Here is a 14,381-nt window from a genome sequence, read left to right as displayed (position 1 = left end):
ATAATCATTACAACTTTCTAGGCTGATTCCGATTTCCGATTTTCTTTGAGTTAGGCCAGCCGATACCGATTTTAGCCCATTCCGATTTATTTTTTTCTAACCACTTTACAGCACACACAAATATAAATTTTCTATCTTTTCTTTAATAGAAAATGTTACATTTTGCATAGAACATAGCACATTTTTTAAATAGATAATCGATCGCTATTAAATACAACTATATAAATGACACCTGGTGTGGGAAATTCACACACATTTAAAGTGCAATGTTATAGAAGAACCATTTCCTTCTTTTCACATCCAATATCCAACTAAAATGTGTAGTACCAGTAAGTAGGCTCATTTATGGACCATATTTTAAAAAAACAACATCTGAAATGTTGTTTCCTGAGTTTGAACATATGTGAGTCAAATCAAATCTGTTGTGACAATGATAATTTGGGGATTTTTGTTTTATATTTTCAGGTCCGTCCGAGTGTTCTTCCTCCCCTGCTTTCACAAGGAGGAGACACTCAAGCTCAAAGAGTTGCTGAAGCCACAAACCAGCAACCTGACACTCAGACACTGGCCCCACTTTGCCCTAATGTGGAGCAACCACAGTCTGGGGTCCAGCTGCAGCCAGGGCCCCAGGATGGCCCTCAGTTCCTGCCACTCACACAACACCACACCTGGCCTCCACTAGGGGGCAGTCCAATGATCATCCCTCAGCAGCCGAGCGTCTACGGATCTCAGCCTGCTAACCAGCCGACACTCCCACATCAGCCTCTGGTAGGGCATGAAGAAAAAAAAAAACATCTGGAGAAAAATGTGGAGCAAACTAAATATGATTAACAATACATTCGTTGTCTGTTATTTTCTTAATTACAGCAATACAATAAATCCCAGAGATTCTGTTAAGTGAATTAGAAAGCAACTAATTTAAACCTTTTTTTTCTTCAGATTTTCCCACCTTATAGATACTTTCCTGTTTTCTTATCTCCCCATAGGAATCAAATGGTAAGATATTATTTTATCATAGAAAAAGGCTTTCTTTGTTTTCTGAGACTGGTCTTTTCATGCACTGCAAACAGCATGTACTGCTCTGTACTGAACTAAAGATTTTAAAGCTTAAACGATTTCACCTGGGGGGGTCTTTAACATACAGTGCAAGTTTTGTGCTGTCAACATATACTGTATAGGAAACCTGAAACAGACAGTGTTGTGGGAAAAAAAGACATCTGTACTTTACCGCAATCTCTCACTTGATTTATGGCTCACAGTTTTGCTTTGAACATGTTTTTCTGCCACAAGTGATATTGTAATTGTGATAATTTGTATATAATTGTCTGATGTTTGGAGTAGGAAAGGGTTTGAAGTGCAGTTTTGTCTTGTCTCAATGCAGAAACTGTTGAAATAAATGTCATTTTCTGTCCTCCAGTTCCCCCAGTATAGATTCCCGATGATTCTTGAATCACCTTTTCCACAAACTCCAGCAAATCAACCTCTGAACAGTCCCGTGTTACCTGCAGAAACACCTTCTGGAGCTGCTCCAGGAGGTGCAGCTCAGACAGGGCAGCAGCAACAATCCATCTCTCAGCTTGTTTATCTTTTGAGGCACTTAGACAGGAATTTGACTTACCACGTAATCAACAATGGAAGTATTTTCAGTTAAGACACCTCCTGGTGCAGGTCTTCGGCTCCTGTTAGGGACAGATCAGATGGCCAGAGACTCAGAGATGTTCACAAGTCATTTTTTGCAAGTCCAAGTCAAGTCTCAAGTCTTTGAGCTTGAGTCCAAGTCAAGTCTCAAGTCTTTGAGGGGCAAGTTCAAGTCAAGTCTCAAGTCTTTTGCCACGAGTCTAAGTCAAGTCTCAAGTCTCTGGCCATCTGATCTGTTCCTAACACTGTATTGTTAAATCTTATGAATTCAAAGCATGTCCTGTAGCTACCATCCAGACAGTACAATATTAAAATCAGTTGTAAGATAACTTTATGGGGTCTACTTAACACATCCCTCTAGACCTCGGACCTGGTGAAATATTAACCTAAAGCGGTCACATCATATGGCTACAACTGCAGCATTAGCACAACACTTTGCGATGGTTAGCTTGTTACCTGTGATTATATATGCTAAATGTAACATCTCTTTCACTCAAAGAAATGTCTAATGTCAAAGTGGAAGTCAAGACAATAGTGGCAGTGCCACACCAGTTACAGAAAAACATGCATCTCAGTGTCAGTCCAAATTACGCACAATAAGCAGTATGAACTCACTGATGTAATGCAATTCATTTATTTATTTTCTAAGTGTTAGTATGCTCAGTGAAACTGAGTCCAGCGCGAGGGAGACCCGACTCAGAGGAGGAGAGGTTAGTGAGGCCAGCGTCTCCACAGCAGGTGACAGTGCACACGGATCCGCTGCGCCACGCATGGATGAAATAATGAAATAGTAAATAGGACTACAGCAACAGAAATATGTGCAGAAATAAGACAGTCAAGACGGCCCAGTGTTTGGTGGACCAGGTACACCTTGTGCCTACAAATCATCCACGGGATCAATTACGCATCACATGAGTTTGCCCCCCCGACCCAGCGTTTGTTCCTGGGGAGATGGATCTGTGCGTCCCGCCTCCTGTGCGCCATGGATGTCTGAGCCTCAGCAACCACTAACTATAAGATACAATGTGCCTGTTCCCAGCATTAGCACAACACTTTGCGATGGTTAACTTGTTACCTGTGACGATATATGCTAAATGTAATGTCTCTTTTCACATTAGCGTGTGAGTGACTGACCTATTTGGGTGCGTTTTGAGATGCCTGATGAAGTCCGACGTTGTTGCATAATTTATCTTGGTGCCACACACTTTGCATGTAGCTGTTGGCTTACTGACACTGTTTACCAAGTTATTGAAAGCAAAACTAATGAGAAAAGGCACAACTCCTGGAGGATTTCGTGTCGCCATCGGCAATGCATTTTTTGATATGTGAGTGAGCGCACATAGGCGCATGTGTTACGTTGCACATTATGGCAAAAGGCAGGGGACATACAGCTCGTCATACATTTCCCCGTATATGCGCCAATAAAAGAAAATAGAAATACATGAATACATTTTGATTTTAAAAAGCAATAATTGCATGAAAACAGGTTGTTGAAGAGTCTCGAAGCTCGAGTCCGAGTCAAGTCTGAAGTCTTTTGGGTCGAGTCCGAGTCAAGTCTGAAGTCAGCCGTTTGTGCGACTTAAGTGTGACTCGAGTCCGAGTCTCAGACTCCAGTCCCCATCTCTGGGTTGTTACCATGGTGAATCGTAGTATCATGGCTCCATTCATGCTGCCTATTTATTGTGGTAGGGGAAAAAGGTTAGCTCTAGGTCAACCTATTCCGAATTGATTGAACCAACTCATATCAGCTGTTCTGGAACCGAAAACTCAGTTTCCCACCTCAGAGTAAATCAACTCAGACATCAGGGTTAGACTCAGAGTTTGTTAAACCTCCTTCCTGAAACGGACCCCAGGACCCCAACTTAAAGCCACAGCTGATAAATTATCTGGACTTCTTTCAGCTGATTCATATAGCTGTTCTCCAGACTGAGTAAACAGAACTGTGTCCATGGCAACACTCTGCTATGCATGGCAACGGTGTGTGAGTTTTTTACCTTCATTTTACCAGGAAATTCCCATAAAAATTAAGAATATGTATATTGATATACAATTAAAAATAAAAATAAATTGTCATTATTGTGTGATTACTAAAATAGGCTCGTGGCACTCAGCCATAACGTTCAAGTCCAGTGCCGTTAGAACCACAACATGGATCGGTGGATGGCAACAGATTCTCTGAAGAGAAAAGAAGCAGAGGTTACCAATAATGAAGAAATTGAGAATGAGTCGGAGGCATCTATGAGCCAGATTCCTCATAAAGAAACAAAGAAAAGGAGAGTGAAAAGAAAATACTATGAAAGCTACTTAACATTAGGATTCAGCTACACTGGCCCCGAAGATGAGCCGTTGCCGGTTTGCGTTTGTTGCTACGAGGCACTGGCTAACGAGAGCATGAAACCATCAAATCTTCGCCGGCATCTGGACACCAAGCATGGGGAATTTAAGTCCAAGCCAGTCGAGTTTTTCCAAAGCAAACTACATGAATACAGCACAAGCAAGAAAGTAATGGAATCGACATCTACAGGTGGTGCTACTGCTAAAGCAGTGGAAGTCTTGTACCGGGTGTCCCGAATCATAGCGAAAAAAGGGATGCCACGTACACTCGGCGAGGAGGTGGTGCTGCCAGCAATTAAAGAGACTGTGGGTGTCATGCTGGGTGACAAAGCACGAAAGCAAATGGACTTGATTCCATTATCAGACAACACTGTGCAGCGCAGAATCGAGGAGATGGCCAGCAATGTGAAAGACCAGCTGATATCGCAGATCAAAGCCAGTCGATTTTTTGCTCTTCAGCTGGACGAAGGTATGAATACAACGGAGAAATAGAGGACTTCCATCCATCTTCATCCATCTTCATCCGCTTATCCGGGGTCGGGTCGCGGGGGTAGCAGCTCCAGCAGGGGACCCCAAACTTCCCTTTCCCGGGCCACATTAACCAGCTCCGACTGGGGGATCCCGAGGCGTTCCCAGGCCAGGTTAGAGATATAATCCCTCCACCTAATCCTGGGTCTCCCCCGAGGCCTCCTCCCAGCTGGACGTGCCTGGAACACCTCCCTAGGGAGGCGCCCAGGGGGCATCCTTACCAGATGCCCGAACCACCTCAACTGGCTCCTTTCGACGCAAAGGAGCAGCGGCTCTACTCCGAGCTCCTCACAGATAACTGAGCTTCTCACCCTATCTCTAAGGGAGACGCCAGCTACCCTCCTGAGGAAACCCATTTCGGCCGCTTGTACCCTGGATCTTGTTCTTTCGGTCATGACCCAGCCTTCATGACCATAGGTGAGGGTAGGAACAAAAACTGACCGGTAGATTGAGAGCTTTGCCTTCTGGCTCAGCTCTCTTTTCGTCACAATGGTGCGATAAATTGAATGTAATACCGCACCTGCTGTGCCGATTCTCCGACCAATCTCCCGCTCCATTGTCCCCTCACTCGCGAACAAGACCCCAAGGTACTTGAACTCCTTCACTTGGGGTAAGGACTCATTCCCTACCTGGAGAAGGCACTCCATCGGTTTCCTGCTGAGAATCATGGCCTCCGATTTAGAGGTGCTGATCCTCATCCCAGCCGCTTCACACTCGGCTGCGAACCGATCCAGTGAGTGCTGAAGGTCACAGGCCGATGATGCCATCAGGACCACATCATCTGCAAAAAGCAGCGATGAGATCCCCAGCCCACCGAACTGCAACCCCTCTCCACCCCAACTACGCCTCGATATCCTGTCCATAAATACTACAAACAGGATTGGTGACAAAGCGCATCCCTGGCGGAGGCCAACTCTCACCTGAAACGAGTCCGACTTACTGCCAAGAACCCGGACACAGCTCTCGCTTTGGTCGTACAGAGATTGGATGGCCCTGAGAAGGGACCCCCTCACCCCGTACTCCCGCAGCACCTCCCACAGTATCTCCTGGGGCACCCGGTCATACGCCTTCTCCAGATCCACAAAACACAAATAGAGGACTTTCTCTTTTGTAAACCTTTGCAGACACGCACAACTGCAGAGGCACTTTTTGACATATTGAACGGTTTCATCACAGAACATGGGATTGATTGGTCACGATGCGTGGGAATAAGCACAGACGGGGCAGCAGCCATGGTAGGCCAACACAGCGGCCCCGTTAAACGTGTGCAAGCAGTAGCTCCGCAAGCGAAATCCATCCACTGTAGCATCCAGAGAGAGGCTCTCGCAGCCAAAAGAATGCCTCCTGATCTGAAAACTGTTCTGGATGAAGCAGTAAAAACTGTCAATTTCATCAAGGCCCGCCCGCTGAATTCAAGTTTTCAGTTTTATGCGACGAGATGGGCAGTGAGCACCGACAATTGCTGCTCCATACCGAGGTCCGGTGGCTGTCAAGAGGGAAGGTGCTTGCACGGCTTTATGAGTTGCGAGATGAGGTGAGACTGTTTCTGGCCGATTCAATGATGCAGACTGGCTTGCCAAGTTGGCATATCTGTCTGACATTTTTGAGGCTTTGAATGGACTAAATAGGAGCCTACAGGGGAAGTCAGCTCCTCTTTTTAATACACAAGACAAAGTTGAAGCAGTAATCAAGAAGATGGGGATGTGGGCCAGGCGCGTTGAGGAGGCAAACTATGACTCATTTCCAAATCTTTCTGATTTTTTAGACAGCTTAGACAGGCACCTTTCAAGTGCTGTGCAAGATGATGTCAGACAGCAACTGCACCTGCTGAAAACTCAGCAACGGATTTATTTTCCAACTCCCGACAATACAGTGAACTGGATAAGAAATCAGTTTGCCACCCTGGATGACTACACCCTGACAAACCTCACCTCCAGAGAGCAAGACAGCCTGGCCGAACTGTCCTGTGACAGTGCTTTAAAAAATGACTTTTCTGAGAGATGCCTGCCTGCTTATTGGCTGAAAGTTGCCACAGAATACCCCGAGCTGTCCGACAAAACCCTGAAGTGGATTGTGCCTTTTCCAACCACTTACCTCTGTGAATCAGGATTTTCATCCCTGGTCATGTTGAAGACAAATTATCGGAACAGACTTAATATTGAACCAGATCTCAGATTGAGGCTGTCATCACTGGAACCTGACATCCAGAAATTAACGTCTGCAAAGCAACATCATCCATCTCATTAGGTGACCATTTATTTATTTGTTTGTTTGTTTTTAATATAGGCCTATATTAGACAGACAACAAAAAGAGGAAGGGAAAGATGTGGAGCAGGACAGAGGGGGATATTAGGTTCATATAGGGCAAATAGACCCCTAATGGCTTTTCCTTTTGACAACTTTTATTTATTTATTTTAACATTTTAAAATGTTTAACCAAGTAGGCCTATACTGTGTTTTCATTAAATGTGTAAATGTTGAAATTTTTACTATATCCGGTGTTCTTATTACTGTATAGATTTAATACTCCATTGCTATGGAAATAAGCCTGTTGTTCCAAATGATCCTGATTATGCCCTCGGGCGCTTGATTAAATAAATAAATAAAATATGTTGCAGCCGTTGTGTGCAGTAAACTTTCTTTTAACAAGCCTGTTGTACTGATGCGATGACCAGTTATAGTTTTAGTGCTATTAGGCTTATTAAGAGGTGCAGATTAATTCAGGTAGGACTGTGTGTAGGCTATACATATTTTATTGTGTGTATTATGAGGTGCTCTGTGAAAATTCGTGATTACAAATAGTGGTCTACACACACAAAAAGTTTGAAAACCCCTGCCCTAGTACACATGCTCTGGAGTTGCCCAAAAATTCAGGCATTTTGGTCTTCCCTACATACAATCGTAGAGAAAATTGTCGACCAGCATATCCCTTTCACCCATAGTCTGTTTATTTTGGGGGACCCCTCTGCATTAAGTGACCTGACCCCTCCACTCTCTAACTGGACCCAGACTGTCCTCATGTTAGGCCGGAAACTTCTGGTCAAAGAATGAAAAGCCCACAGTTCAACTGTGGGCTTTGGCATTTTGTGTGCAATGCTGCTCCGCTGTCTGTTCTGCTCCCTGTGTATGTGCGCGTCGCAGAGCTGCCCACAAGGCAGCCTCTCGGGAATTACGTCACGCAACAAAGTACCGTAGTATTGTGTGCAAAGCGCCAGTCAATTTAGTGTAACCCAGAGCCATAGAGATATAAAGAGTTGCAACACTCATTGATCTCGCTAGCGGGGTGGTCACGTGGTTCATGTAAGCCTGTATAGTTCCAAACACACGCAGCGCTGTCATGTTCTACTATGGGACTGACAGCAGCGATTGCGATATTGAATGGTAAATATAAATAAAAACACATACCCATGTACTTGTTTGATTATTATTGCATATTTGTAAATGTCAGTTTTACATTTGGAGTGGTAGGGTGACAACTGAAGCTATGTATAGATATGTTTTTAAGTTTTGGAGGGAAAGCTTCACGTCCGTGTTAGCATGAGTAGCACTAGGCTACTGTCTTGTATTGTCCTTCGTGTCATGTGACTTGTTTAGTTTATTTACATTTTGTAAATTTTTCTGACATGTCTGGGACCCCCCCCCGTGCCAGTTCACGTTAAATGACATCACATAGTACGCGAGGGTCACCGGGGGACCCAAAGCTCAATGCCAGGCAAATGCAAAAACGTCAAAAATAAACTAAGTCCCGGGGACCCGAAGGACAACACAAGGGTTACCCTTAACCTTACTACATCTTTTTTTAAATCAATGATGATTCAAGATGTTCTTTTTTGCACGTCTGGACTATTGTATTTTCCTTGATTTTGCTTGTAATTCTGATTCACTTACCCGTGGTCAGAGAGCGATTGAGAAAGCAGAGTAGCAACAGTCCATTCAGCATTTAGTGTCCAGCCCACTTCTTCTGATGAGGCAGGAGTTGACCACACAACCATGATAATTTTAAGACTAAGCCATACACAAAGTATCACATATATTAAAGAATAACAACTCATTACACTTGGATGAATACATTTTTTTATTAAACAATGAGTGACACAACAAGAACAAGTACAGTAAAAAGAAAGGAATACAGTGGGGAAAGGAGACAATTAAAAAAAAGCAATACAAATAAGATGTACCGCTGGCACCACTGGTTATAAAACTCTTCAGCAAATGCAGATTCTACTGCCTAACATCCGCACGCTGCAAAGGAGGATGCAGCATATAAAGCTGGAGCCAGGATTTTTGGAGGTTAGTGTTTGAGATGCTGAGTGTTTAATAAAACAAATCCTCTCCACATATATCAGGCTGAGGTTTGTGGAACAAAAAACAAGTGGGAACAAGTAGTGAATAAGAGCAACAAAGTAGAGCCAGGGGGTATCAATAATTAAAATAAAGTTAATCATGAGTGGAAAAAGAACAACAAATGTGTGAACAGGTGTGCTGTGTATCTTACTTGAAAAACAAGAACAAAGTGAAGGAACAGGGGGGAATAGTATAAGTGATGAATTAACAAAATCAACCGTGATAAGGGGTACCTTGGCAGCAAGAGTCAGACTAAAAAGGCAATTTCAACACAGCAGACTTCCTCAACTAAGGTCATAACATCTAGTCCACTGCCAAACACCTTACTGGTTGCCATGGATGTATTTGGCCTCTCCATCCCCAGCACACCGTCCGCAGCCTCCAGTCGTCTCTTATTTCAGCAGCCACCAGCAGCTGTGAAATTAGAAAAGGTTGATCTACTAGACTAGAGAACAGTTGAAAGTAATACAGAATGCCTGAGGGCCTTATTTTTCTATATTTTCAATTGTTTACAGCATAAATTGATGTAGAAAAAGGTAGAAATAGGTACATAAAAAGCCAGTGTTTAATGCTCAAAATTATATGTCTCCTCACAAAATCTGGAAACAAAACCTATGCCAAACATTACTGGGCCTTGGCACATAAAAAGTTTGAGAAAGGCTGTGCTATAACACATGCACAAAATGAGCCATGCTGTGTCTTTTGTCTTGCTCTTGGTATTTTTCAATCTATTTTCTGCTGGACCTTGTGGTGGGGAAAGACCTTGATTGAAGAATGAATTTCCCTCACTGCCTAATCTAATGAGGTTTGGTCTTTGGCCACCAGTGCCCCTGGTGTCCAAAAAAATTGTTATTTCTATTTATTTAGTTTTAAAGGATTAGAATGTATGTAAATCAGTGGTTCTCATTCTTTACAATTGCAGTGGTCCTAGTAGATCCCTTTGGTAGACCAATTTGCCTTATTCACCTACGTCATCATCTTAAACCAAAACGAGGCTGTGGTGTACGGAAGTAACGTTGGCAACGTAGGCTACTGTCATAACGTTACCTACAATGCCGCCGCATTGTTGTGTTCCCAAATGTACTTCTTCCAAAAGAAATAAATCCTATACAGGTCAAAGCTTCCATCGTTTCCCCAAAGATCCTGTTATTTGCCGTGAATGGATTCACAAAATAAGAAGACATCCCGGTCGCCATTTCAAGGTAAGATATTAACATTAGCTTACGATGCGAACTACGCTAACGTTAGCCATATTTACGTTAACTAGCATAGAGATACCTAGCTAAGCCTTCTGGCTAACTAGACATGGCTTGATAAGCCACGAACCGGTCCTTTTTAAGTTATAATGAGCAAGGGGCTGATTCGGGGGTAACGTTAAGCAAGTTGTAGCTCTTTAGACTAGCTTGGTCTGCTAAGCCGTGGCTAGCCGTGTCTTACAGCAGAATATAAACAAGACGTGACCTGTGCCTGTTTATGATAACCATTGCTAATCTAGACCAAGTTAAGCACACAACTATAAACAGTAACATCCATTTAATATCTAATGCTACAGATCCACGTGGACACAACAGTATGTTCAGATCACTTCACAGAAGAGTCTTTTTTGAAGACCCTGGTTGGCATGCGAAAGTTGAAGGGTGCTGTTCCAACATTGTTTGCCTGGACTGATTGCACCGTGAGGCCTGCAAGGAGGTCTATCGTCAGAGGAACTACAAGGTATTTTTCTGTGCAGTTACATTCTTAGTCCATAATGTTTTTAAGACCTCTTTTCATTTGACTAAGTTTCAGTAATACTGCTTTCCAGTCATGCAACCACTGCAGTTGTTGAAGAGGATGTCCGGCAGGTTGATGTAAATTCCAATGAGTTAAGGTAAGTGACGTGTATCTCTGAACATAATTTTTTCCCCTACTATTATCTGATTGCTAGGATCAGAGGAATTCTGGTAGAAAATACAGTAGCTATCGACTCAGTACACTCTCAGTGCCTCCCGTTTATTTAACATAACAACTGAGCATCTTACAGGTGATGGTCCGCCGAAAATTGATTGCGCCCAGTCTCTTTACGTCTACAGCTGGATCAAATAACCATCAGTTTATGTCCGTGGTAATAGCAAAGGTATGTCTGTGTGATACTTTAATGTTTCTTTTAACATAATAATAACAATTGTGGCCAAATAAGTGTTTGCAGTTTATAGCTTAATCAGGTATGACATTTACATGATTATCGGAAATAATAGAAGCCTGTTGTTGCCAATGGAATACGTGTTTGTATTTGGAAAACGGACTGTAGCCTATAATAACATGACTTACTGCTGAGCTATATATAAAATAGACATGATCTCTTTTGCAATTATCCTTATGACTGCATTATTTTACCTGCTGTGTACCAACCAATCCAGCCTTTTCTACCTGTTAAAATACCTTTAAATGTCGAAAACAACCCATAAAATGCAGTATTCTACTTACAACAAAATTATTGAAGCCTCTACTTATTGCAATAAATAATGCAATCAATTTTCGGCAGACCAACACTTTTCGGCACGACACCGGCATTAAAGTGCCCATATTATGCTCATTTTCAGGTTCATAACTGTATTTTAAGGTTGTACCAGAATAGGTTTACATGGTTTAATTTTCAAAAAACACCATATTTGTGTTGTACTGCACAGCTCTCACTCACTGCTGCAGATCCTCTTTTCACCTGGTCTCTGTTTTAGCTACAGAGTGAGACCTCTTTTCTTCTTCTTCTTCTGTACTATCTTTGATTGCACTCGCACATGTGCAGTAGCTGAGATGTAGATAATGTCAGCTAGCTAGCTCCATAGACAGTAAAAGAAAGGCCGTTTCTCCAACTTCGGTCAGTTACAAGGCAGGATTAGCTGGGAGACTTCTAAATGAGGGCGCACATGGAAGTAGTTCTTTTGTAGATTATGGTGAACTTGTGTGTGTTGTGGCAGTGCTTTGCTATTGAGAATGAGGTAGCATGCTAGCGTTAGCATTAGCGTTAGCATGCTACGAGCTAACAGTTGTGGTTAGCCAGCTCGTTTCGGCTTGTGACATCACAAGCCGTGCCGATTTTGAACAGCTCACCCGGAGACTGAAGGCAGGACACATTCAGAAACCGTATCTCACTCAGAACAGCATGGATGGATTTTTTACAAAGTTTGTATGCGTGTGGAAGCACCAGAGACACAGAAGAACACCCCAAATCCCAGAAAAAGTGTTTTTTTTCATAATATGGGCACTTTAAAACCTACCTAAGAGAGCCCCCTTTGTAACATAAAAAATTCTGGCTTTTGGCTCAACATACCTAGCTAACCCATTAACCTCACTTTGTAGTACACCCCTCTGTAGTTACCACTTAATCCTTTTGAAAATCTAAAACATGAAAATGATACATATTGTACCCAGATATATTTAATTCTGTCTGGGATCTAACCTTTCAAAAAGTAATATCTCTTTATAGTAAACAATACTGAGTGTTAAAAAACTAATATTCTTCTATAGATTGTTGGTGGTGACAGCAGATTTCCAGAGCAGCTTATGTTGGAGGTGACTGCTACTGACCTGTTCTACTTAGGGAAATATCACTTTTAAGAGAAAAGCATTATTTTGCAAATGACTGGCCTCAGATGGGAGATTGATCACTAGTTTAAAATACGCTCTCCTAAAATTATGTCCCTCAGTATTTTCTTGCCCTTGCAGTGCAGAGATGGCCCCTCCACACCCCGATCATGATTATGCTGAACTGCCCCCGCCACTGGAGGAGCAACTTAAGGAAGCCCACAAGATCATCAACGATCAAGCAGAATTAATTGCACATCTTCAAACCAAGCAGTTTCTCCTTTCAAGATTCCAAGGCGATGATAAGAACATCATGTTTTTCACAGGCTTTCCTGATTATAACACACTGAAAGCAGTGTTTATGGCCCTACAGCCTACTGCAGAAAACATGGTAGGATGGAGTCAGGCACAGCGAATAAGGCAAGCTGACGGGGAAATTGTTAGGCAGGGGTTTAGCATTCCTAAACTGGCCGTCATTGACCAGTTTTTTCTATTTCTTTGTCGTCTTAGGCAAGGTTTTCCTGAACAGGACCTTGCAGTGCGCTTTGATGTGTCACAGTCAACTGTAAGCAGGGTCTGTGTAACCTGGGCAAACTATCTACATTTCATGTTAGGATCACTTCCAATTTGGCCTTCGAGAGGAACTGTAAACGAGCTCATGCCTCCTTGTTTCCAAAGCACTTTCCCACTTACAAGAGTTATATTAGATTGTACAGAAATACACGTGCAGAGAAATGTGACACCACCTTTAAGGGCCTAGTTGGCATCTCTCCCTCAGGTTTAGTCACATTTGTCAGTGACCTGTATACAGGTTCGATATCTGACAAGGAGATCACAAGAGAATCCGGGATCCTGTGTCTACTTGAGGAAGGCAATGAGGTCATGGCTGATAAAGGATTTCTCATCAAGGACCTTCTCACTGAAATCAATGTCTCCCTTGTGATCCCACCCTTTTTAGGCCCAAGTGGACATTTCAGCAAAGAAGAGGTGAGACAGACACAAGCCATAGCCAGACTTCGCATTCATGTTGAGAGTGCCATTAATAGGATCAAAGAGTATCACATATTCAATAGGGTCTTACCAATGACTCTAGTGGGCTCTGTCAATCAACTGTGGACTGTTTGTGCCTTCTTGAGTAACTTCCAAGGGCCTCTGTTCTAAAGAGTGCCAGTGCACCCTTGAAATTATACCTGTCTTTATGGACTGGTTTGAAATTATACTGTCCACCCCATGGAGCACACTGAATTACACTGACAGGTTGTTTTACAGTCAAATTTCTTTTATTTTTAACACATTGTTTATTTTTGATGTAATTTTTGGTGACTGAAGCCATCTACTGCACAGATGTTCTTGAATGAATTAGTCAATTTGTGTGTGTGTGTGTGTGTGTGTGTGAGTGTGAGTGAGTGTGTGAGTGTGAGTGAGTGTGTGAGTGTGTGTGTGTGAGTGAGTGTGTGTGTGTGTGTGTGAGTGAGTGAGTGTGAGTGAGTGTGTGTGTGTGTGTGTGTGTGTGTGTGTGTGTGTGTGTGTGTGTGTGTGTGTGTGTGTGTGTGTGTGTGTGTGTGTGTGTGTGTGTGTGTGTGTGTGTGTGTGTGTGTGTGTGTGTGTGTGTGTGTGTATGTGTGTGTGTGTGTGTGTGTGTGTGTGTGTGTGTGTGTGTGTGTGAGTGAGTGTGTGTGAGTGAGTGTGTGTGTGTGTGAGTCCGCTGCAAACAGTGTTGCTCCACCAGAATGACTCATGAACATTAGCAGAAACATCTGTTAATCTGAACTTTTAAATATAAAGCACTTGTCACAAAACCTCTGAAAAATAAAACATTGTCTTTAAACATGGGCTCCTGTGTTTCATTTCATTGATGCTCTTTTCATGTACCTTTGTTGCACAAGGCAGGCAGGAAGTATGTAAAAAAGAAACTGTCAAGTTTGGATTTCATGTTGTCCCATTCTTCAGGGTTGAAGTGGACCTGCTCCAGG

General features: G+C 42.8%; 1 protein-coding gene across 1 annotated transcript; it reads left to right on the top strand.

Annotated features, from left to right (window-relative positions):
* The first annotated feature begins 3,726 nt into the window (after positions 1-3,726).
* On the top strand, positions 3,727-13,399 carry LOC144531232 (zinc finger BED domain-containing protein 5-like). The gene is made up of 4 exons (XM_078271260.1): positions 3,727-4,441; positions 10,633-10,714; positions 12,550-12,799; positions 13,367-13,399. Exons 1-4 carry the CDS (start codon positions 3,787-3,789, stop codon positions 13,397-13,399), a joined length of 1,020 nt encoding a protein of 339 aa, XP_078127386.1. The 5' UTR covers positions 3,727-3,786.
* The last annotated feature ends 982 nt before the right edge of the window (positions 13,400-14,381 follow it).

The sequence above is a fragment of the Sander vitreus genome, chromosome 2, assembly GCF_031162955.1.
Source record: "Sander vitreus isolate 19-12246 chromosome 2, sanVit1, whole genome shotgun sequence".
Taxonomy (NCBI): domain Eukaryota; kingdom Metazoa; phylum Chordata; class Actinopteri; order Perciformes; family Percidae; genus Sander; species Sander vitreus.
Note: the sequence above shows the minus strand (reverse complement) of the source record. Positions and strands in the feature narration are given on the sequence as shown.

Excerpts from the sequence above, each read along its gene's own strand:
- LOC144531232 (XM_078271260.1), top strand. The coding sequence starts at position 3,787 with ATGGATCGGTGGATGGCAACAGATTCTCTGAAGAGAAAAGAAGCAGAG. Across the intron at positions 4,442-10,632 it reads TGCTCTTCAGCTGGACGAAG|TAATACTGCTTTCCAGTCAT; the intron begins GTATGAATACAA and ends ACTAAGTTTCAG. Across the intron at positions 12,800-13,366 it reads AGCCTACTGCAGAAAACATG|GCCCAAGTGGACATTTCAGC; the intron begins GTAGGATGGAGT and ends CACCCTTTTTAG.